The sequence below is a fragment of the Molothrus ater genome, chromosome 3 (genome assembly GCF_012460135.2).
Source record: "Molothrus ater isolate BHLD 08-10-18 breed brown headed cowbird chromosome 3, BPBGC_Mater_1.1, whole genome shotgun sequence".
Taxonomy (NCBI): Eukaryota; Metazoa; Chordata; class Aves; order Passeriformes; family Icteridae; genus Molothrus; species Molothrus ater.
Window position 1 is genome coordinate 94,794,932 of NC_050480.2, and position 25,743 is coordinate 94,820,674.

Sequence of the window (25,743 nt, forward strand, 5' to 3'; positions counted from 1 at the left end):
TTGGACAATTAACCCAAACAATAAATGGACCAAAATTTATAAAAGTGTGAAAACTCGTGACTGGTTGTGCCTCTTGGGTCCATCTTGGGCAGAGCCCCGGCTGGGCTCTTGTGCTGCCCAAGGTGTATCCTTTGAAGGCCTTTCAATAAACACCTACTTTATTCCTTTAACTCTGACCAGCCTCTGTTCTAGGTAGCCTCTCCAGGCATCAGCACAGCAGGACAATCCCCTCCCTTGCCCAGCTGGTGATGCTGTGCCTGATGCCCTCAGGACAGGGTTGGCTCTCCTGGCTGCCAGGGCACTGCTGGCTCATGTTCAACTTGCCATTAACCAGGGCCCCCAGGTCCCTTTCCCTGGCACTTTCCCTGGCCCCCAGGTCCCTTTCCCTGGCACTGCTTTCCAGTATCCCATTCCCCAGTCTGTCTGTACAACCAGGGTTGCCCATCCTAGGTGCAGAACCCAGCATTTTCCCTCACTGAACTTCCTGTGGTTGGTGGTAGCCCAGCCCTCTGATTCCCCAAGGTCTCTCTGTAGGGCCTCCCTGCCTTTATGGGAGCCATAATTCCTCCCTGTCTGCATCATCTGCAAACTTGCTCAGTACCCCTTTCCAGTCCTGCCTCCAAGTAATTTATGAAGATGTTGAAGAGCACAGGGCTGGTGATGGTGCCCTGTGAGACTCCACTAGTGACAGTGACAGGTCACCAGTCTGATGTCACCCCATTCACTACAGCTCTTAGTGCCCAACCCATGAGCCAGTTGCTCACTCATTGCATGGTGTGTTTATCCAGCTGTGTGTTGGACATTTGCTCAAATTCACAGTTTTTAAACTGAATCATAGACTGAACAGATTTCTCCTGTGACTTGAGGAAAGTTCACATTTCAACTGCAGCAAGCTGTGTCTTCACATGCTTTGTCAAGTCTCTGCAAAGAGATGGAGTGGTTTGCAGCTCTTCTGTGTTACTCAGATGCTGGCTTTTCCCTAGACTTGCAAACAGCTTTCATATCACTGATGTCCTGCCCTCTTCAGCACTCTTTTCCTTTTGACATTTAATGGTTTCTAGAATTTTTTCCTTACATGTTATTTTTAATAGTGTACTTTGGCTTTCCTCTGGGGGCATATTCTGCATTTCCATTTGGCAAATCAATATTTCCTTGACAAAGGTCAGGTCTGAATTTCTGATCGAGAGTTTGATATCTCTCCATTTTTGTAGTTGCAATCCAAACTGTTTCTTGCCTATTTTAAGGAGGTAGCTCTTGATCTCCATCTCAAACTCTGTCATGAAGCCAATAAAATTCAATATTGTAGGATCTAGCATAATCTATTACAAATCCACATCTGCAGAAAATATTACATTTATTCCTTGGAGGTGATTTCCCATGCTACCTTGTTATCACTTAAAGTGATAAAACAAGAAAGACATGTCATGGGAAAAGCATTTGTGTAAGGAATGTTGCTTACTTGTCCTTAAAGAAAGTCCAAAACAGCTGGTTTGTTTTTTTGATCAACCTAAAAGCAGATATGCTTTCCCCTCCTCAAAGAATTATATCCTTATTAATCTGAAGCCAGCCACCCCATCACTGACATCTAATCCTCCCCATTTTCCCCATTTATATAGGAACTGATAGCAATAACATAAATTACTGCAATGTGCCTATTTAGAAATTCAACACTGGCTTTCCTACTATATGTTAGCCATTTTAATATTAAAATTGTACTAGTTCATGAAATTGTTACATTTATCACTACTTGTCCTTTTGCTATTTCCATTCATTTTTCTTCATTGCACATTACCACTCATTTCTCTATATATGCCCAGTTCATTCAAAGGAATGGAAAATAGTTTTGTGGATGGCATTTCATCCACCTGCCACTGACTTGTGGCAACTCCAGTAATCCTAACATTGCACATCAAATGCAGATTTCTTGTTAAACATGTCTAATTGGTAGTTCTGCTCTGGCAGTGACAAAATCTCTCTTGCCTTCTACTGCATTTGCTGCTGAATGCTGTAGCACTTGAGGTAACTGTTCATAGTTATCCTATCTTCTTCAAGTGATTCAGTTATAAGATTATTTTTTCCCTGATTGTAGATCACATATGCAGTTTTAATCATCTTTAGTCATCAAACCCATTTAAGCTTTCCCAGTAGCACCTAATATATTGCAGTTTTAATTACAATGGAAAAATGATTCTGTTCAATATGTGATTTTCAATCTTTTCTTTACAAAGGTAATCTCTGCTTAATACAGAAGAAGAAAAGAAAAGAAAGGACAAAACATTGCTAACAATATAATCAATCCCAAAACCATATCAATAACAGGCTTGTGCCAGGATTGAGACATCTTTATTCTCTGACCTGTTGAAGTGTACTCATCATCCTGAGCATTGTTGACAATATATAGATACCTCCTGCTGACAATATACAGATATCTCAAGAGTTTTATGTGCAGTGTTGTGTTCTGTTGTTAGGAAATAATTTTTTTGGTTACTTTCATCTCTCTCTCCATAGCTACAGTGTGTACTTGTTTGTTAGAGAGCTTTGCTGGTTGGTTGTAAGTGCCAACACTGCCTTCTGAGAGAAGAATTAAGCTTTGAGGACAGTCACTGTTTATAATAACTCCATCTTTTATTTTAATTTTTTGCTTTCTGTCAGGCTTCCTCATAATAACTTTTAATTTCAGCAAAGTGGGTCCAGCACTTTAATTTCCAGTGGAAAGTCTGCTCTGTTTCTACACAAAGATTCACAAGCAGTTGTGATGAACTCCTGTCCAAATTTTTATGACAACAGTCAGCTTGGACCTAGTCAAATCTGTGTACATAATAGGAGAGCATCAATTTAAACAGCAGAGATGTGAAAATATTCATTTTTTTGTGGTAAGAATATTTTCAATGCTAACAGGGAGTTTCTTATTACATGATTGATTTTTTTTCTCATGTTATTATTAGTGTACATGAATCCAAACAAAACTGAAAACATGAAGGTTTTGACCTTATCAACATTAGAGTTCCCTCTCTTATTCTGTCTTTAATAGAATCAGTGTTGTATATCTAATGTAATTTTTTAGAGATTCCTATGAGGAATTTTGAAATTTCAAAGCTAAGTTTTGATTTGGAAAATAAAACACTAGAAATCAGTATTTCTTGAGAAATACTGATTTTGAGTTTCGACAAACTCACTGATTTTTTAACTCAGGGATAAATTAATCTGTTTTTCTCAGAAGAAGACTCAAGAAAATTCCAGTAATATGGTCTATACCTTACTGTTGTTAGAAATGTATCTATAATTGAAATCTTTGAAGATAATTTTTTTCTTTTTATGCCTTGATAGCTGGTCCTATAGAGCTTTCATTAAGTCCTTTTGCAAGTCTGGTGGTCTTTTATCCAAGTATAGCAAGTGGCACAATAACAAAACTGAAAAATGCTTTTTAAAAATTTTTGTTAATTGAGCACTATCCATCTCCCTTTTTAAAATCCACTCTAGCCAGCTTTACAATGCTGTAGTGGATTTGTATGATTACCTTCCCGTGGATGGACTTCCTAGAGCAGAGACAAACTGGGGCACCTGCATAATATGTTTTTAAATCAATGGATATCCTCTTTCTTTTATGCAAAAATATTAAGAGAAAAAAATCCTGGAAAGATATTAATTGCTAGAAGCACTTGGTAGACTCTCATTTTGGGTTCATGTGTGTGACCATAGTACATGCAGAAACCAGCTTCAGCCTGTGCACGCTGTCTGCTTTAATATCTTTGGGAGCTATTTCTGACTGAAGAATGTGTTCCTAGAGTACATTTTCAGAGGCCTTTATTCTACAAATCTGGGTACAGCTTTCTACTGCAGCCATTTTCAGAGAAAACCACAAAACAGATTTGATAGAACCAGTCCTGCAGAAATTCACTTGCTTTTTTCAATCTACCCATCTTGATCAAAAATTAAAATTGCAAAAAAAAGAGGATGCTTTCTCACTTCACATAAAAATGATTTTTTCCCTATGACCTCAATCTGAGTTTTAAGCCAAAAGTTCTAAGATAATCAAATACAGAAATAATATATTATGCCAGATCAAATGAAGCATTAAACTGATCCAAGACCTTTTTTTTTTTACTTCTCAATTAGTCATATCTTCCTGGGTCAACTCAAATTATTTTATTAGTTTTCTTGCATTGACAAGCAAACAAACAGAAGTGAACCAGAAATTCACATAACTTTCAGCTTTAGTTGAAAATGAACTTAAAATATAGGGAGTTTGGTCAACAGAGTGAATGACCTCCAGTTCCAGATAATATTCCTTCTTGGCTATCTTCCCCAAAAGATTTGATTTTGCCTTCACAGTCTCAGTTTTACTGCCCTTGTGTTTATTATTTGATAAAGTGCTAGCAAATATAATTGTAGATCAGCAACGCACCAAAGATTATTTTCTTGCTGTGTTAGTTGGATTTTTAAGCTGCTTGTGGTTTATTTTGATGCTGAAGTAGATTTTTATCCTACTGCCTGTCTGGGACATGTCACTGCTACAACTCAAGTGCCAGAAGTTGTGTGTAAAGATGAGGCTAAAGCATAATTTTCATTGTGGAGTTTTATCTGATGATCTCCTCCTTGTTACTCTTATTATTTCTGGACACAAATCTAACCAAATTAATTATTGATTCAACAATCCAATGTTTACTGTATGGAACATGCACTTAACTTATCTGCATGACTTTCATGTTAAGCATAAAATTCAAATATTAAAGGTGTTTCCCTTGACAGGTTTCCTGATAAGGAGAAGAAGCCTTGGCACACAGCACTACTTGTGTGGATGCCAGAATTGAAGCTGGGTCCAACACAGCACAGAAGGGCAGGTTTGCCTCAGCTCTGGTAGCAGAGCTCAGGCATTTCTGCAGCCCAGATGAGTCCATTAACCTCTGCTGAAGCTCAGAAGCCCTCAGCTATTATTGCTTTCCTAAACAATGATTTGCTTTGAGCTATCACAAATTGCATGTTTCCGAGAGAGTATTTGGGATGCAGTGATTAGGAGATATGTTCTCTGCTCCCTTGTAAGGCACGGCTTGGGCAGATAAATAGAATTGACTGATTCGAGAAGAATAATCTTCTCAGCTCCTCTGGCCTTTCTGAGAAGGAGGAAAAGGTTGGCTCAGCTCATCTACACTTCCCTCTTTAATCTCCCTGTGCAATTGTGAATAGCTGCAATATGTCAAAAGCCAGTGCACGCAGCAGCTCAGGTATTAAGTTGGAGGAACATTACATTCGCTTTTTAGCCAATTAACATGGCTGTAGGAAAGACCATCTGGAATAAATCTGCAAAACAAACAGTTCACAGAAACCCAGCAGGCAGCTATATGGATCGTTATATCTGTACGGTACTTCATTAAAAAATGAACATGTATCTTCTATTTCGAGCACAATGCACAAACAGTATTAAACCAGACCTGATAGGGAACACAGCTGTCTTACTAAATGACACATTTGGAAGAGCTGTGTGAATCACTGCAAGGAAAAGGTTGTGAAAACTCCAGTGACTGCAGTTAGGCATTGGCACAGCCAAAGCAACTGCTCCTGAGTTAATGTAGAAATGTATTGTCCTCTTGCTTTGTGGTTGCAAAAGTTTGTTTTGGTAACATTGTTAATATCAGCTACTGATCAGTATGCAGAGGAGGAACAAACCATGCATCAGCAAACTGCTCTAAAGCAGTCAGCTTTAGCCTGCTTCTGGAACATCATACTTTGCTGTGTTCATATTTTTCTCCATTAGAGACCCACAGCAGGAGATGCAAAATTCATTGTCACTAGGTTTATCCCTGCCAAAGGTTTGCTGAACACAGTAGGTTTTATTGTAGAAATGCTGGATGAGACTAGTATTGATGCTTCAAGGTCAACTATCCACCCTCTTCCTCCTTAAAGCCTATTCCGTGTTCAGAGGATGCCATGGGATGTACAGACAGAACAGTTAGGATGGATAAAGCTCATCTTTGAAGCCATAGCAGCAAAAGCACAGAAGATTCCCCCAGCAGACACTGCTCAGCTGATGGACACCTCTGCAAGGACTGGTGTAGCAGCAATCAGAGCTCACCACACCTCTGTCCAGCACTGGGAGCAGGCCAGGCATTCACAGAGCTCCTGCACATTGTGGCTCCTGGGAGACCAGTGACATAGTACAGGGAGCCAGCCAGCTGAGGAATCAGCACTGCTAAGTGTACCAACACAATCAACAAATATGTGGCTCACGGGAAATGCATATTTTATGTCAGAACAAATGGTATTCCTGTGACCAATTTGCATAAGTATACAGGAAAACGGATTACTTGCCACAAAAGCCTCTTCTATTACAAATAGGGTATTTTCAGACTAATCAGATTTTCCTGTTTTCTATACCAAAAAATCCTAGCAATTAGTGTACCAGTTACAATAATATAACTAGCTGCAGAACATTCAAACAGACTTCCATTTACCAAGTGTTGCTCAGATTTGTAAATAATGGGTTTAGGTATGAGTGTAAGTTTAAATCTGACCATTTTTAGCTGGTTTAATGCCACCTGATCTTTTCTCCAGAGAAAGAAAAAGCACTAATATGGCTAGGAAGAAAAATGCAACATTTAGCACGGCTCCCCCTAATTAGCCTTGCTAAGAAATCATCCAATGGATCAAAACACCACATACCTGCACCTAGTCTGCTCTGGACATTTAGTTCAGGTATTTTGATGCAGTGGCCCATTGTGCTGCAAAGACATAGCACGCAACATAATTATCAGCCTGCTCATGCCATAATTAATTAGGCAGCTGCTCTGAAGACCAGAGCTTTTGGATATACACAGTAATGACAATTAAAATGTTGGCATTTGTCAACAGTTACTTCACCTCAGGTGCTACCTAACAAGGCACAGCCTGCTGAATGCATGGAACTGAAATAACCATGGTAACTCTGGGTACATGGTTACATTTTAATATCCACTACTGCCTATCCTCAGGCCACCACTTGCAGAACTAAATGGCCCATCAAGAAGCAGATGAATAACGTGTCCTCCATACAATGCATGAAAAATGTTAAGCACTTTTAGGGATTAAAGCCCTTTTCATTTACCTCAGGAGGGAAAAGGGAGAGATAAACATAATACAATAGCATGTATTATGAAGAAATAATGAAACTACCACATCCTACTGCAGCAACTGCTACTAAAATGTCAGTATCTACCAATAGCTAGCCCAAATCTGTATCTAAGATACCAAAATTAATTCCTATTTTAAGTGCCTCTTACTACATACTGACTTTATAAATGACAGCAGCAATATCAAAGGTCTTTCATGCTCAGTCACTGCCAAACCATGGTAGAAAATGTATCTGTTATAAACCACAGTAGTTCTCAAGCAAAGAACGGGATGCACTACCATACTTTATTAGCACTGTCTTACTATCTGACCTGTTTTTAAATAAAACAGGTGGTGGAATCCTCTAATTTATCATTTTTTTGTCATTCTGAAGAAACGTCTGATTTTTTTTCTAAATGCTCAGTTATTGTATTATGTTACTTCCTCCATGGTGAGGGAGAGGATTTGAATGTATACTAAAGTATCTGTAAAACTATCTTGTATTTAGAATTTTCACTTACCAAAATGAAGAGACAACCAGAGGCAAGTTTTGTGTGTTCAGGAATAGTAGAAAACACGGACAAAATCAAGCAACCAAACACAAGGAGAAAACTGAAAAAGAAAGAATATTAATAATTGTTAATATTTTACAGTACCCTGACCCAGTATGTATATTGTTTGTACTTCACCAACATTAATAGAAGACTGTCTCTGCACAGTCTTCATTAGTAGAGGGGAATACAGCTACCACTTAACTCAGTTCATTAAAGACATTGGAATAATATCCTGTTAAATCTATCAAATCTATATGTTTCTAAGCAGCACCACTAGAATTCAGAGAAAAAAGATTTTCTTGGTAAAATGACCCAATATCCAAAGATGCTACTTTTTGTATCACAATCCTCTACCTTCATGCAATCCAGATAATTTAAGCATCTTTAAAGAGAGGTTTCCAGTGGGAGGGTTGTTTCCCAGGTCTGAAAAATCATTTCTCCCACAGCTGACCACAAACCCCTGCTGCATAAGCTTTCCAAAGAGCTAAGTTACACATTGCACCTATCTGTCCATCAGAAACAACCTCCTTCTGAGCAACAGACTTAGTGTTCAAACTACCTGAAGTGAGAGGCAGAGCTATGGCATCACTGTCCTCAGTGAACAGGCTCTATTCTGGGAACAAACTTAGTATCATAAAATCCCCTGAAGAATTTAAAACAATTACACAAGCCACAAGCCAAGCAGTTACAATCAGGAAAACACGAACACAATTTTAAGTTTGCATGAGCCTGTATGTTTCATGATACTGATGAAACACACAGGCAAAAAAAAAAGTAAATCTTTTTGTGAGGAAGATCCAAACAAATGGTATCATTGCAGAAATTCTTGCATATCCCATGTCCAACCCTCAGCAGTCACAGCACATGTGTTTGCAGACATGAGCAGGCAGAACTGGTATTGGCCTGACACATATACTGTTGGTGGTAAGGATTATCCTTTCCCCTTGTACTGCTTCAGCCACAACACCACTGTGCTAATGAAACCATCTGTGAACTGGATCAGAAATGAGGTTCACTTTACCCACAGTATCATGAACTGACTAATCAGCACCCAGTAATAATTGATTCTACCAATGTTCTGCTAAATTCCCTCTTAATACACTTACAAGTCATGCAGCAAATTGAGGCAACCAACAAAGAGCAGGTCTTTGACTTTTGTCTGAATTGCTGGGACTCATTAGCTGGTGTTCTAACCCACATGAACAGATACTGTAATTATGCAGATGCATATCCCTCTCTGCCCTTATCTTGACCCATGAGCCTTTCCTTAGACTTTCTCTCCTCCATCCAGCTGAGGAAGAGGAATGACAGGGAGGCTTTGGTGGGCACCCAGTGTCTTCCCAGGGTCAATGCACTGTGAAACCTCTGCCCCCAAAGATTGCAGAACTTGTCTGGATAAGGCCATGGTCTGACTTTGAAGTGAGCTCTGTTTTGAGCAGGAGGTTGGACTGGAAGACTCACTGAGGCTTTTTTCAACCTACATACTTCTGTGTTTCTAACTACTGGATATAACATTAATATAATATTGCATCTGCATACACATGAGCTTCAGGAGCTATGATTACTTTTCCCCACAGAACATACAGACTTCCCATAGTGATGCAATAGAGGAATGTTATAATATATCAAATACATGACATAAAAATATAATTCTAGTCTTCAGAATTTCTAGTAGAAAATCTCCATCTGCAATGCTATAAGGCTTTGGAGGCATATTTTGTAGCATATCACTTAACTGCTGGGTAGAAGTTCTACTCTGAAAATCAAATATGATAGGAGCTTGCATATAAATTATATTAAGGACTGTAAATAAAACAGTATCCAGGAGGGTAAAGTGCACACTTGGCATACACCATTGGCAAGTCTTATCTTTTGGACTAGAGACAGGTGAAGATCAACACATGCTTCAAGATTTAATAAAAAACTCATACAAGACTCATGCAATCCCAGGCACAAGTACAGACTGGGTAGACAATGGATCAAAAGCAACCCTGGGGAGAAAGACTTGGGGGTGTTTCTGGACAAAAAGGTCATCGTGACTTGGCAATGCAGCCCAGAAAGTCAACCACATCCTGGGCTGCATCAAAAGAAGAGTGGCCAGAAGATGAGGAAGGTGATTCCCCCTCTCTGCTCCTGTGAGATTGCACCTGGAGTGCTGCATCCCACCTGGGACCCTGAGCACAAGAAAGACATTGACCTGTTGGGACATCTGCAAGAGGAGAGCCACTAAACTGATCTAAAGTGTTGGACCAGTTCACCTGTGAAGACAGGCTGGGAGAATCAAGGTTCCCTTGCTCCAATCCCCTCAGAAGTGAAAGCTCCAGGAAGCCTACCTTAGATCAGCCTTCCATTACCTAAAAGGGGCCTGCAGGAAAGCTGGAGAGGGACTTCTCACAAGGGCATGTAGTGTAGGACAAGGGGCAAGTCCTCAAGCTGAAGGATGTAAGATTTAGGTTAGATATTAGGAAAAAATTCTTTACTGTGAGGGCACACTGGAACAGGTTACCCAGAGAACTTGTGGATGCCCCATTCCTGGAGGTGTTCAAGGTCAGGTTGGATGGTGCTTTGAGCGACCCGGTCTAGTGGAAGGTTCTCTGCCCATGGCAGGCGGGGGTGGAACTGAATGATCTTAACATCCCTTCCAACTCCAAACCATTCTGTAATTCTATTTTTCTATTATTCTATTTTTCTATGATTATGTGATTCTATGATAAGTGACAAAAATCTATCTTGTGAGCAATTCTTCTCCCCATCACTCCACTTTATAAAAATGGCAAAATCTCATAGAACATTACTGGTAGTTTCAGCTGCTACAGCCTTCAGATGCAATCCCCCTATAATTACATCCTACTGACATAGGCATAAATGTGGTTTCTTCTCATTAAGGCTTGCAAGGAGGGCAAAATAAAATTAAGTGACTAAGAATTTACAGTAAAAGAATGTAATTTCCTTTTGCTGAATTTCTTTAGACCTGAATCAATTAAAATGACATTTGCTTACTTCCTTTGTGTTTAGGTATTAAAAATTTCTTGTTTGATTTTATTCCTGTAATACCAACTAAATTGGAAGCCCAGTTGTACTGGGTCTTATCCAAACACACAATACCAGTTTTCACTTGGAAGAGATTTCTTATAGCACAATTATGGAAAACAGACACAGCAGGAAAAAAAAAAAGTTTCTTGTTCCCGTATCACAGTTGGAGACCATGGCACAGTAAAGGTAAGGGACTTGCCTAAGGCTACACAGAAAGTCTTTACATGTGGAATAAACCTGATCCTTTTAAGTCACAGCCCAATCCTACACAAAACCATCGTCCATTTACCCACCACTTGCTTTCCACAGTCTGTCAGGGCTATGATTTAGAATATCACTGTGGGCAAGGTGTTTATTCACAATAGATGGGAAAAGTGAGTCAGGAGAGGGAATGAGTACAGTTAAGCAGTGTATTAATCAAAATAAAAGCAAATATTCAGGAAAGCCAGGTGCAATGTGGATTAGCACCTGGTTGACATAGTTCTGCAGTTTATCCATTGAAAAGCAGAAACAATCCTCACAGCAATATGTAAAAATAGTCTCAGAAAGAAATTTTTCCAAAATTCTATTACTCTTGCTGCCAGTTTTTCCAGAAACCCGAAAGGCATGGAGCATCATCATTACTACTACTACTATTATTATTATTATTATTATTATTATTATTATTATTATTATTATTATTATTATTATTGAACAAAATAAAAATCTTTGTATTTATCCACCCACATATTCAAATATTGCCCCTCAGTCCCTCATTCCTCCACCCAACACTGAACACTTCTTTTAGTGCCCCTCAGCACATTATGTCTAAATTGAAACTGTAAGCACTTTTATAGAAGGGAGAAACCCAGTCCTGCTAGCCTGGCAAAATGAAAAGCATACATTTAGGCGCTGTAAAACACAACACTAGAAAAAAAAGTGGAATATTTTCTGTAGTTTATATATCACTGAAGTGCTTTTCCTTCAAAGTAAACTAAGAGTGAAGATTCACTTGCTATGTTTTTAGTGCAATCTGTTTACTCAGGCCATGCAAAGGAAAGCACCTCTCCTTTTTCCCAGCTGGAACTGAAGGCATGGAGGCTGCAGCAACAACTTTCACCTGGCTGAATGTTAAATGAGGATCTGCCCAGCAAAAAGAAATCCCTAAGGCTCAAACATCACAGTGGTCAAAGTTTATCAGGAATTGTTCTTTCCTATTGTGAATTATTTCTCCAGTGCCTGATGAAGTGTAGATGATTGCATTAAGCCCTGGATAGTAATTTGATAACCCTCAATAGAAGAAAAAGTATTTTCCCATGCCATCATTTGAACTGTGTGCTACAATACATTCTGTACAAGACCATGCTGCTGTAGGTAGAGAGTAGTAAAAAGCAAAACACAGAGCAATTATATTTGGCCTCTAGTGATTCAATCTGGATCATATAATTGTTCAGGCTGAAAAAAACAGATGGTTTTTCCTCATGCATTCAGTATAAGACAGTAAAACTTATGCCTTAGGCAGCAACTTCCCATAAAATTATTCAAGTACTACCATAGCCTTGTATTTTATGAAAAGCAGCAACTTCCATTTTGTTTCAGCAGTAATCAGTTTTGTTGCAGATCCTTTCATCTTGTTCCCTTGCTCCTGAAAGCATATACTAATTGGAAAAAAGCCAGTTTATGAAAGATAATATAAGTCAGAAGCTTTGATATTTAATCAATCTGCCTCTCATAAACTCTTCTAATTGGTTAATTAGGACCTACCAAGTCTCCATTTATATAATTTTCAGCAGAATTTTACTACTGTTTGATTTAAGGTCTGTTCGTATGGAAGAGGATCTTCAGCTTAAAGCAATTGTTAAAACATTACTCAAGGAGTATCATGAGGAGAAAAAATACGCCCTGGGAAGATCTTTAAGAGCCATTTTGCTACATGACTTACTGCTAGAGTTAAAATAAACAAAAGTTAAACATCTGCAAATTTTTGTGGCCTCTTCTGTAAATAATAAAAATATATCACCGTTAGAGTGGCATAATTAAGCTATTAGACCACCAGAGTTATTTTCTAGTATTAATTGAGGTCTGATTTAATCTCCATACAGGTAAGGGCATTCAGAATTATGACCAAACCTGTTTGCACACCATTGGCAGTGCCATTATCCTGGATTTTGTATGGAGGTTAGAAAATGTTTGAAAGCTTTTGCTAACTCTTACTACAACCAAAAAAGGAGTTCTTACTTTTCCTCCTGGTATACTAATGCAATTACTTGCAAATTTAAAGGAAGTTGTTTGCCTTCACGAGGTCTGAGTCTTCAAAGAAGTTATTTGAGCCCCTCCATAAGTAATTCTTTCCACAGCCAGGGGCAGTGGCCATGCTTTCTTGACAGTGATCAGGATCTTGCTGAGTTGAGTACCCAAGTGCTGCCTTTACATAAATAAAGTTATTTAATCCTGGAATACGTAAAAATCTGTGTGAGACATTAGATAAATAAATGTGCTGAAGATTATAGTGGATGGATAGCATCAATAGATACATTACAGGTTTAGATAAATGGGTAAAATACCCAGAGAAAACCCTATTAAAAAAGGAAGGTAAGACATTCTTTCACAGCACTGTTACACTTTCGTGGGGACTATTAATTTTGGTGAGCAATTCTCACAAAAAGCAAAAAGACAGATATGCCTTGGCCAGATGTTATTAGCACTCTCAAGCCTCTTGATGTGTGAAAGGGAGAATTTACAGATTCAGTGTCCCATGCAGCTGCAGGGGAAGACAGAAGAAAAAACATCATCTCCTGGGCCAGGAGTTTGGCCCAATTTTATACATTAACACCATTTTCAAGGCACCAAGTTCCCACAGAGGAGGAATTAATGCATGTTCTTCAGCTGAGGGCTGGTGCACCACCTTCCATCCCAGAAGAGATGTGAGTGCTCAAGGCAGGAAGGCAGCACAAACCTGACAGCAGCCTCAGCCTCTGGCCCTTCCTGGTGCCTCTGAGCAGTTATCAGAGCTGGGTGGGAAGGCCCTCTGAAAGCATATGGAAAGAGAAACACTGAAGCATTTTCCTAGCTTCAGGAAGAACTGAAAATGAGAACGTCATCTAATGCAGGCATGAGACGGACATTTACACAGGTCCCGTGGCATCTCCCTTAAAAAGTAATCTTTTCAACATTCCTATAAAACAGATAATGCACTGCTGACATGGTGGAAAAGAATACAGTTTAACAGTTTTGATAGTGCAAGCCATGTGGATTAAATTTTCCATCATTTATAGTTTCAGTATGACTTGTTTATGCAAGAAAATGAGATATGACAAAGGTTATTACAATTTGTTAAGAATGTTTGACAAAAGCTGCATGGAGAATAAGTGTTCTTCCATAGAAAAAGCTCATAAATTTCTTCTGTAGACTTCCTTTAAAATGACTTGCACTTCAACCTTTTCTTCAAGTGGAAGAGTTTAGCATGTTGAGGGCTTGATACTGCACTGCCTTCTACAGAAATAGTACAACCCTGGCCATGGAGAGGTAGAGTATGAAGACCTCACAGTCTTAGAGTGGGAAAACAAACTGGATTGGAATCCTAATCAATAACTTTTGAGAAGAAAAAAGTAGTGCAGCAAACCTCTCTTTTTATATATTCTTTCTCTGGGTTAATTGCTACCTTTTTCAGAAATATAGAAATTTGAATGGAATTTCATGTCTGACTTTTTAAATAACTGATTATACTGCTGAAGCAACTTATTTAGAAAGGTGAGTTTTGTCAGGCTGCAATGGATAAATTTTGTTTTAAAAATACTTTTCATTCCAGTGTGGGATGATTTATTTTCTCTAAAAATGACAGTTTATCAAGAATGAAACAGTTTACATTTGCAGTGTGAAAAAAGGTGTTGTCAACCTAAATTGCTCTTTTCTGGCATATTTTTAAGGAATTGTATTTTTAGCAGGGTCTGCTAAGTGATTGTATTTGCTTCTATTGACAAAGCAATGAAGAGGCTATAACAGGGGATGATATCAAAACAAAGCAAATCATATAGCTCAGGTACCTATGGGGCACAAATAAATGTGTCATTAAATGAACATTTGATAATCCATTCCATCATAGACAAAAAATAAAACATCAAGGTAAGTTTCTCCAGGGTTCTAAAATAGGAGCATCGTACTTCCTTGAGCAAGCACATTCACTCAAAAGAAAAGAAAAGAAAAGAAAAGAAAAGAAAAGAAAAGAAAAGAAAAGAAAAGAAAAGAAAAGAAAAGAAAAGAAAAGAAAAGAAAAGAAAAGAAAAGAAAAGAAATGTAAAGAAGAAATTTTTTTTTTAGTGCTCAGAGTCACTTGTGACCTAGATATTTTCTAGTTTTATTTGCTTTAACAGGAGATAAAAGAAAATTAAGAATAAAGCACGTGCTCCTCCAGATTTTAACTATTTTAATGATTGGGAAGCATTATACTGATCTGCCTCAAATCTGTAGAAAACGACAAAATGCTACTTTTACACTCTCAAAGCATAGGTCTTTTTGTATACCAACATTTTAAAATGTGAATGCTTAATTTAGTAAATCAAATCTGTATTTAGACAACTCTGTAGGTTTTTAATTTTGCATCACATAGCTCCAACACCCAGTGACAAGTCTGGTAGCTTACATAGCAACCTTTACTTGACCACAGATACTTCACAAGAAAATTAATTAAAAATAGGAATAGAAATGATGTTGTCTTTAACACTGAATACAGGTTGCAGAACTTCTATAATTTTTTTAGAACATATACAAAATTAAGAGAAAAACTTTATTATAATGAAATAGAGAAAATTTAAAGAATTACAGTATGAAGCTGGGGAATTGAAAACCACTATATAACCTTTTCTTTAAAATAATTTTTCTATTTCAGTTGATATTTTTAACCTTTTTCACAACCTAGGGCAAAAGGAAGTACTCAAATAACATTTTTCTGTAAAAGTGCTTTCTAACATAGTGTACTTAGATGTATTGCTAATGAGAAAAATAATTCTTAATATAAGAAACGTATAGATGTGCTAGAAAGAAATGTGTTCTCCAGCATAATCACCAGCATAATCCACTATAAAATCAGCTTTTTGGGTCTTCAGGATTTAAGATAAAAATATTGCCACTACCTTTGGTTGGGTTTTTTAAGTAACAGAGCAAACTTAAAAGAACAGAAAGATTGCAGGACTGCTGGTTATTTTTTATGCCACAAGAGCTGCCTGTTTGCTTGGTGCTCATCGGTTACCTTCATCACTGAATCGACCGTCGGTGGCCAACAGGGCCAGCACTGGCTTTGGCAGCCAAAACTAAGAAGGAAACACTCTGTGCTGGGAGAAAAATGGCTTGCCTACCCCATCCTCTGGAGGTAATCCCACTCACTGTCATTCAGCTGGATCCCTGAGTAATGTGAAAGGGAGCCATACTCCCAATGGCTGCTGATGGTCTACACAATTAAATGCTGAGGGCTGCCATTAGAGTGATTTTGGCCTGGGTAAAACACCTCTTTCCTAGGCAGTTCCTGGGTCTGGCCTGGGAGTTACCATGTATCTGGATTAAATTTTTCTGTGGACTTCCCTGTACATCTTTTACTACAGATGGGTACTTCTGGATAATTGTGTTGAAAAAACACTATCAAACCTATTTAGCAAATCAAGCCTATTTAGCAAATCAGCTGTGATTTACAGTGAGGATATTCCACATCCTGAGGATATATCCCAGCACCAGCCTGCCAGAGTTCTAGAAGTGTTTGAACAATGCTCTCACGCACATGGTGTGATTCTAGGGGCTGTCCTGTGCAGGGCCAGGAGCTGGACTTTGATGATCCCTGTGGGTACCTCCCAAGCCAGCATATTCTTTGGTTCTGTGATTTCAGTACTGTTTTACATCTTAATCAAAGGTCAAGATAGGGAGAAAATATACTGAAAATTTAATCATTCAAATTCAGGCTCCTGATTGACATATTTAAAAAAAAACTTGTGATTAAGACAATTAGCCTGGCTTGATTATGAGAGATTGATACTGTGGGAATCACTCGAGTCAGCCGTGTATTTTCACTTAAAGTATTTCATCCTATTGAAAAGCTCTGGAACAAAATCAATTTCCTACTTTCTCTTATTTTTCTCCTGTAGTATATTATCTACTGGATTTTGCTTTGATTTTACATTTTGGTTTTCACTGATATATAGTCAACAACACTGACAATGAGGGAGTTTTTCAGGGGAAAGGACACTCAAAGGCAGTCATACAAAGATACTGTACTGTGGTATATGAGCAAATGGGATTTCTTTTCACTGTGTCTCTCAAGAAGGCATCTTAGTAACCCTTGGCTACTTCTACAATTTTTTATCCTCCCAGACATGTGAACAAAGAAGTACCCACAAATTCTCCAGTAATAGCTTTCCAGGCTGCAAAATAACACGGCTGGTCTGGCAGCAATGCTCAAGGTCATGATATATATGAAGAATCTATGGGATACTTGGCTTTGTATGGGGATTCCAATTTATTTGCTGTCATTAAATGTGGTTATCTCACATATTAACCAGAATAGCAGATAAGAAAATAAAGCACACTTTAAAAAATATTTTTTTTAAACGAAAAATTATTTTAAGTAGAAACATCTGAACTTTGAGGTGTATTATACCACATCATTATATCAGCCTGTGGTGACTGTGGGAGGAATGGAACAAAGTGATAAAAAAATCAGAGATACTAATTAATCTGATGACTTTATGATGCTTCAGTTCAGGAAGCTGATTAAGACAGGAATGATTTGTCATATTTAATACACTGAAATACAGAAGAATATCTTTGAGCACTCCATTGTGGAGTGTTAAAAAGGAGAATGAGGAGGCAAGAGCAAGTCTGTCCTGAAAAAACCCATATATTCATGATGGAATTAAAAAAAGAGTGGTAAGCATAACAGTATTTACAAGCCCATGCTACCTTATAGCCCCAGTGTCCCTCACAGCTACAACAGAAATCAAAGCAGCCACAAATGCCAGGGCTCATTAAATTTGGCAGAAATATGCCATAATGTTATCAAGAATTGCCATTTTAAAAAATTTCTTCAATGTACCAAGATCTAGGTCTTCTTTCTCTAACTTTATTTACTCCTAGCAACTAATAGCTGGGTTTTGGTTTTTGTTGAAACCTTACAGTTGACTTCAGTGGAAGCATGGCTTGTGTTGGGAATTATGAGCTGACTCATAAATATTACCAGAGCAGAGAAAATCCTGTTAATTTCCTATCATTTTCTCCCAGTAGTAAACAAGGATATAAATGGAACACAGAATATTTTTCTAACATAATGCACTGTTAGTATTAAACTTACTTCTAAGAATCAATCACAGCACTTTAGCTCAAGGGTGTTCAGTTTTATACCACACCATTAGTCTTGTCTTCCTTAATCTAAATAAGTCCTGCACTTTCTGGAATCTGAAGTGCCCTTTCTTGTTGTTAGGCAGCAGTACTAACAGACCAGAACCTGATGGCAGAAGCATGTGAGATTGCAAAAGAAGAATCCCATCTTACAAGGTTCAAATGACAATGAAAATTTCATGAGTTTAACTTACTCACAGCAACACTTATCTTCTTTCTAAGCTCATCCATATAATATTGACAGGAAAGAAGCACAAAGTCTCAAAACTGAGGGGGCAGTGGGGTGTCCACCTATTTTCTCATATGCCTAAGTTGCTTTGTGTTTAAAAGCAAAGAGCAGAAACACACTTTGTCAAGCACTAGGTCTTGCTGGAGAGGGTACAACAAACATCTTGTTGCTTTGTATCACACACTACTTTGAGAACAGAAAACTTCTTGCAGTGCTGTTTAGGTCTTGAGACCTAAAGCAAGATGTAACACTTTTCACAATAAGCCTTTATTCTGTCTGAGTCTCTATAGTCAAAGCCCAGTGATGTGACTCATTTATTCTATTTTTCAGGGTCTTTTATCTCATAATCACTACAGCTGGAAAGAGTATTACATCATTTCTTCCATGCACCAAAGAAGATGTTCTGAAGCCCCTGCAAGGTGGGGCAGCAGAGCACCAGCAGTGACTGCAGTGTGGAAGGGCAGCCCCTCTGTGCCCACCTCTGCTGGGGTGTCCCTCAGGCTGCTGCTCACACCTCTGCCTTCCATGGGCCAAAGCTGTGCCTAAGCACTGCTTTGGCAACAATAATGCTTCTGTTTCAATAATGAGTTGTTTTATTAAATGCTGAGTTGCAAAGGTCCTGGAACAACCTTGAGCTTATGCAGAATATTAAATACACAGTGATCACTTATTTTCCATATGGGGAAAAACTTGCCCTTTGATCTTAAACATAGTAAAGCTGCTGCTTGCCTGTTTGAAACAATGCATGAGGGTGCTTTTCCTTTCCAACATTTTATCATGCAGTGGCTTTCACTTTTTGCCAAAATTTTTCTGCTCAGAAATTTGTGTGAAACAAGTTTGCATTTGTCAGATATATTGCAGGCACAGAGATAGTCTTATATGAATTTCATTTTAGCAGACCAGTTTCCTTTCACACAGGATGATCCTGTAAGCACTTAGATAAGTGTTTAAGGCCAGGCTAGATGGGGTTTTGAGTAATCTGATCTAGTTGCAGGTGTCCCAGCCTGCAGAGGTGCATTGGACTCAATGATCTTTAAAGGTCAGTTCCAGCCCAAACGATTCTATGATTCTGTGATTCCATGTGCACAGTTTGAGCAGAGATGACTGTGAGTACATACTGCTGAGCACTGCATACTTCCAAGGCTGGAGAGGAAGCCCTGGAGATCCCTTTGTTAACCACACAGATGAAGTCAGTTTCTTGGAGCTTCAGTACACAAAGTATTAGCCTACAGTAGTTGTATGGACCATACTAGTAAACAGGGTTGTAACTTCCCAGAACTGGGGAACAGGCAGGCATGCATCTCTGCTAGAAGGAGAAAAACACCTCTGTCAGTAGCAGGAGGTCCAGTTAGTGGGTATATTTCAGCTAAGAATGACTCCAGGCTCTTGGAGAGCCAAAGGAACACCTCTCTATGACTCCCAACACAGCATAATAATACTCCCTTCAGTGTACTCAGTCCAGACAACTCCATCATAAGACACAGCAGCGTTGTTCTCCTGTATTAACAATGTGAAGCTGAGATACATGGTAATTTTGCCTCCTACAACTCATAAAGATTCACATTAAAAATCAGTACAGGGTAGGCAATGAAGAGTTTTTGCAAATTATGAGCCTCTGAGAGGCTAAATTTATAATTGTCTTTAAAATATTAACTGAAGTGCACAGGAGAAGTTTGGCAAAATTGATAATTTGTCCTTCCTAGGCTAGGAGTGATTTAAGCTATGTATGGCACCCAGAGAGAGAACTTCCAGCATAGCCAGGAATTGTTCTTAATTGAGATACACCAGCTGACTGCACCTCCTTGTAGTGAGAGCATTGTTTTTCTCTTTCCAACAGAGATGCATGTCTACCTGTCTACTAATTCCTCAGAAAGCCTGAAAATGGAAGAGTGGATTCAGGTTGAGCCAAAACAATTTTATATATTTATGTGTAAAAAACAAATTCTGCTCTTTTCATATATTTTGTGATCCATTATGAACATTTATTTACATAGCTTTACAGAATGAATGTTGAACAGGACTGGTTATCTTGATTTAACTGAAAAATCATGTAACAGTATCCATCCATTCATATGAGAGCTCACAGATAAAAAAGTAACCCTATCAACCAAAGCAAGAGAAGATCATTCAGTCAAACCTTCCTATAAAACTGTATTAAATAAATTGCTTTTTATTATGCCCAGAGCATCACTGAACTCAGACAATCACAGGCAAATAAATAACCAATAACCTGTCTGTTAGAATCAGCATATTAATCTCTAATGAAACTATAGTTACAATGGCTTCTTTTACAAAAAAAGTTCATAAAAATCACAGTCCTATGTTGGCTGGAAGGGACCTCTAGCAGTTATCTTGCAGAAAGCAAGTTAAATTACATCAGCTTGCTCAAGGTCGTGTCCAGTCGAGTGGTGAGTGTCTGCAGGGAAGGAGGCTGTGACCTCTCTGGACAGCCTGGTACAACACCTGACTGCCTGCACAGTTACATTTTTTTTTTTCTTAACATGTAGTTCCAATTCTTGCATAAGAAACACTGAGCATCACATTACTCCTCAAAGTCTAATCATCAAGCGGTTTTGTTATTTTTTTTTACCAGCTCACCAGACTGCATCACTCAATGTTAAGAACAAGCTGTCTTCATGAGCTGGGATGTTGGGATAGTCTGCATTCTCATCCTTCTGGTGCTATTCTCTCATAGCTATTCCTCCTTATGCCAATAACTTCACTGAGTTTGGTTTTTTCCAGTTGTAAAACTAACATTAATCACAGAATCACAGAATCACAGAATCACAGAATGACAGAATCACAGAATGACAGAATCATAGAATGGTTGGGGTTGAAAGGCACCTAAAGGTCATCTAGTCTCAATATCAAGACCCCTGAACTCAAAATAACTTCACAGTTTCCATTACTTGCATTTCTATTCTTAGCACTTTTTTTCCCCATTATTTTGCTGGTTATTTTTTCCTGCAAGCACAACCAAGGTGGCTGGAAGGCTTTTGCACAAATGTAGACCATCAGAGAGAATTTTCTTTTAAAAAATGAATATTCACATGTTCCTTGGAGCTTATGACTGGGTGTGACCAGGAGTTCACTTAGCCAGGCTTCTGAAGAGTACAAGTGACTGCAGCACTTCTTGAGACTGAACTTTTCCATGGTTTTGGAACATGGGAAGAGCACAGCCCATCCACAGGACCCTGCAGCTGCAGGCATCATATGAAAAGGGCTATGCAGGCAGACCCTGGCCTGGCTGCAGAGAAAAGCAAAAATACCAACTGAGCCCCTGACAATTTGATCTGCAGGAAGACCTTTTCTTAACTCTAGATTTGATCTCTAGCACTTAAGAAGTAAAATGCAGCTTTTTGCTTCAGAGGAAAGAAGAGGGAAAAGTCTTTGACTGATTTTTCTTCACAGACCAAAAGAAAAAACTCCAAACCATCCCACCCAGTTGCTTTGCCAGTTGCCTCAGGAAGTCTGTGGCTGGCTAAATGTGGATCAGGTAACAGCTAAATGAAGCACTCCAAAGTTTCTCTAAATAATTTGATTTTTCCAGACTTTAAAAAAGAAAAGTCAGCTTGGTAATTCAAGTCCATATGAGTCTGCTTTCTCATGGAATAAAGTTTGCTATGAAGTTCTTTGCCATTTCACTGCCTGGACAACCACAGACCAAAGGCTGTCCAGCCCTTGAAGCAGTGGCTGGTAGCAGATATGAAAGGAAGACTGTGGAGGAGCCAAGCTGGTTCTTTACCAGCAGGCTGTGGCTGAGGGGCCTCCTGAACCTCAGACTGAGGATCTGAATAACTGAACCTGCTGAACATCTGAACCTGCTGCTATCAGGTTGTTAATCTCAGTTCTGGAAACTTTTAGCATGCATACAAACTGTGAATTATTTACAAAATCTAAAAAACAGCACTATGAAGATGTATGTTTTCATTTGTTCACCTGAACCTACTCCTTAGAACCTGCCCTGTTGTCACCTCTGTGTGGCATTCTGAGTGGCTGTCAATCACCATTCCTGTTAATTTAATCTGTTTGCATCTTGACTTTTTAAATCCTTATTGTGTGTTGATTTCAAATAAATCATTTTTCAGGAACTAGGGAAGTTACAAACAGAAGTGAGCTCTGATTTCCAAATTCTAATCCAATGACCACTGAACCCAACCCATGTCAGGCCAAGCAGGTTTGCAGCATTAATGAATGCTGGTGTCTATTTTCCATGACTCACAGTGAGGTGATATGTCTGGAATAATCTCCATCTGCCACCTTCTGCAGCTTCATGACCAGGTGTCTCTGTGGAGACAGCTGCACTACAAGGCTGAGCCACTCAAATGCTTTAACTGCATGTATAGTACCTAACATTTCTGCTGTGCACCACAGGATATTGTTGTTACATAAAGAGACACTGCTATTTCAAAATATGTTTATAACCTGCCTGATACAGAGGAGCTGGTTGGGACCACACAACTTAATTTTAAACTGCTTTTTTTTAATTATTGCAGTTCTTAGGTAAGTCTCATATCAGATATATGGAGGAAAAATGGGCCAAAACACAGTATTTGGAATGGCATTACAAAATATCCAAGGGGAAAAAATCTCAAATTGGCAAATATATTGTGAAATCTGCCCATGAAAATAATGATACACAGAATGGGTCACCGAATCACACAGGTCAAGTTGGAAGGGACCACAGGGGGTCATCTGGTCCCACCTCTCTGCTCAGAGTCATCCCAGAGTATGTGGCACAGGAATGTGTCCAGAAGGTTCTTAAATATCTCCAGCGAGGGAGACTCCATATCTTCCCTGGGAAATCTGTTCTGGTGTCAGTCACCCACACATTAAAGAAATTCTGCTTCATATTCAGGTGGTACTACCTGTGTATCAGTTATTACCAATTGCCTCTTGTCTTGTTGCTTGGCATGACCAAGAGCCTGGAAACATCCTCTTGGCACCGTCCCTTCAGAAACTGACAGACATTGATGAGGTCCCTCTCGGGCAACTCTTCTCAAGGCTGAACAGGCTCAACTCTCTCAGCCTTTCCTCACAAGAGAGATGCTCCAGTCCCTTCATAGTCCTCTGCTCGACCTGCTTCAGGGGCTCCCTATCTTCTGTGTCCTGAGTAGCCCCAACTGGGCACTGAACTCCAGATTTGGCTCACTAGAGCTGAGTGGATGGGAGGGTTTGCCTCACTCGACCTGCTGCCAATGCTCTTTCTAATGCACCCCAGGATACCATAGTTCCTCAACAAACAAATATAAAAAGTCTTCAGCTCATTAATCTCTGGAAAAATCAAACTGCTGCTCGCAGTTTCAGTGACTCCTGGTCCCCCTAGAGTCAGCAGAAACTTGTCTTGCATATGGAAGACTAAAGCTGGACCTTGGGTAATTACTGCACAAATGCAAACAGCTTGCTTTTAAAAAATTCTTCTGTGCATGTTGAATGTATGTGTTAGATTTAAACAACATCATAAATGTAAACTGTACTTGAGAAATCTGTGCAGCTGGTAGAGTCCATAAAGATAAAAGAAATGTTTCCATAACATTTAATTTTAAGTTGACATTTATATAACAAAACTATGGTAAAGCTATGTTTAGCTGAAGTTGTTTGCATATTTTGCATCCGTATCACCACAGGCTCTCTCCCTCATTTATATGGTTACCACAGTTTGGTAACCACATTTATTTAGCAGAGGCAACAGCTACCGCAAAAGGAAAACTGAAAACCAGAGAATTTGTAACATTTGGATAAACAAGCCATCAATCCTCGTGCTGTAACTAATCAACAACTGGATGTGTTCACTTTTGACTAAAGCAATTGGCCTGTTTTGAGTAACAGAGACACATAGCAGAGTTCGTACCAAGTTCTTGAACATTTAACTGTGAAAATACCCCAATTAATATGATTTTAGTTTCTCAGACAGAAACCCACTATTCTGAGATGTTTTCCTTAGCAACAACAAGGCCATAGAAATGTATATTTTCCAGTCCCATTGGCTTAGTAAGGAAAAGGCTTAACATAATCAGATCCCTTCCTGACTGCCACTGCAATATAGAGAAGTTTTTCTTGATACACAAAAGGGGTACTTTTCAAGAGATGCAGAAATCAGCAATTTTCATGTTTCTGGGGTGACATCCCATCCCTAACAGAATAAGCAAGAGTTTTGCTGTCAACATTAATGAGGTTAAGATTTCCTGAATCAGCTGCTTTTTTCATAACAAATGTGTATCAGCTGCAGTAAGCTATAGCAAAGATGGGTCTTCACTGCACTAAAAGGTGTGAGGACACAGTGAGACCACAGCCTGTGTCAGCCTGCCAGGGTCAGCTTTAAATGAGCTAACTTGAGTTCTGACAAAGTGCAGCCAAAGCAGCTCAGAGGTTAGCTCAGGCTAGCTGGCCCATTATTCACCCAGCTTTCCAGACAGGCTGTGTAATTCATGCTTGTGCTCCAGCCTGGCACAATTACACTACTCTCATTCCTAGGTTGACTGCATAAAAAGTAGCTCATGAGTGTCCACAAAAGCTCCTGCTGACTTCACCTGAGATTTTGAAGGTGTAAGAGTGCAATGTACCGGACAATATTTAAAATTAATTTCTCTAAGGATCTCTTACAGAAGAGTATCATTTTTATCTTTGTCACCACACAAACAGACTTTTATGCGGAACTTAGGAAAAGCAAGTTTTTAAAAAATAACTGAATATCTTTAATGAATGCTATGAAAAACCTTGAAAATTCCAATGAAATGGGAAATTCAGGGAAAGCTGTGCATCATAATCAGCAAATTCCAGGGCTTATACTTAAAGTGTCAATTAGGTTACATGACACCAGTAGACTAATGAAAATATATTTCTCACTACTGTTGGTCCTTGGAAATCTGTTAATAGAAGTGAATCCAAAAGAAATAAATTATACATCACACACCTTGATATTCAGTAAGTAAATGTCTCAAGAAGATGCTGAGGACACTGTTTCAGCCAGCACTTTCCACATGTCTCCCTCCCTACTACAGTGCTGAGAATAACATCACAAGCAGTAATAAATACAGAACAGCACTAATCAGATTTGTTTATGAAGGGAAACTACTTTCTTAGTAAAACTTCCAGCTCTTTCTAGAAACCTCTAAAATTTGAAATAGTAAGTATCATTGCACAAAAGGGTCAACAATGAAAGACAAACCTTGAAGTCAAAGAAACGTGTGCATGGAAGCAGTGCAAAATCAAGTCTGAAACCAAGATTCAGCTTTCTGTTGCAATGGCTGCAAAAATGCTTAGACCTGAGGGAACACTTTCTAAGGGTGTTTAGCTGCAAATGTGGATATATGTATTCAGTGAGATGTTTTAGAAGTTCCTCAAATTTTGCACCTTCTACAGTCCTCCTTCAAAATTTCGCCCAAGAAATGGGCCTAAGAATAGTTTTATTCTTTTTGCCCTGAAAGACATTTAGAGGATTTTGAATGTGGTTCTATGAATTACAATATGGCCTGACTACAGTTTAAT

General features: G+C 38.8%; 1 protein-coding gene across 4 annotated transcripts in view; it reads right to left on the bottom strand.

The window, feature by feature from the left end:
• The window catches only part of KCNQ5 (potassium voltage-gated channel subfamily Q member 5), a 282,113-nt gene that overhangs the window by 81,087 nt on the left and 175,283 nt on the right, over nucleotides 1-25,743 (bottom strand). For 3 of the 4 annotated variants that reach the window (XM_036380245.1, XM_036380244.2, XM_036380243.1), the window contains exon 2: nucleotides 7,605-7,695. The exons of the other annotated variant lie outside the window; for it this stretch is intronic. In XM_036380245.1, coding sequence (XP_036236138.1) covers nucleotides 7,605-7,695 — 91 coding nt within the window. The remainder of the gene's footprint in view (nucleotides 1-7,604; nucleotides 7,696-25,743) is intronic. 4 annotated transcript variants of the gene reach the window in all.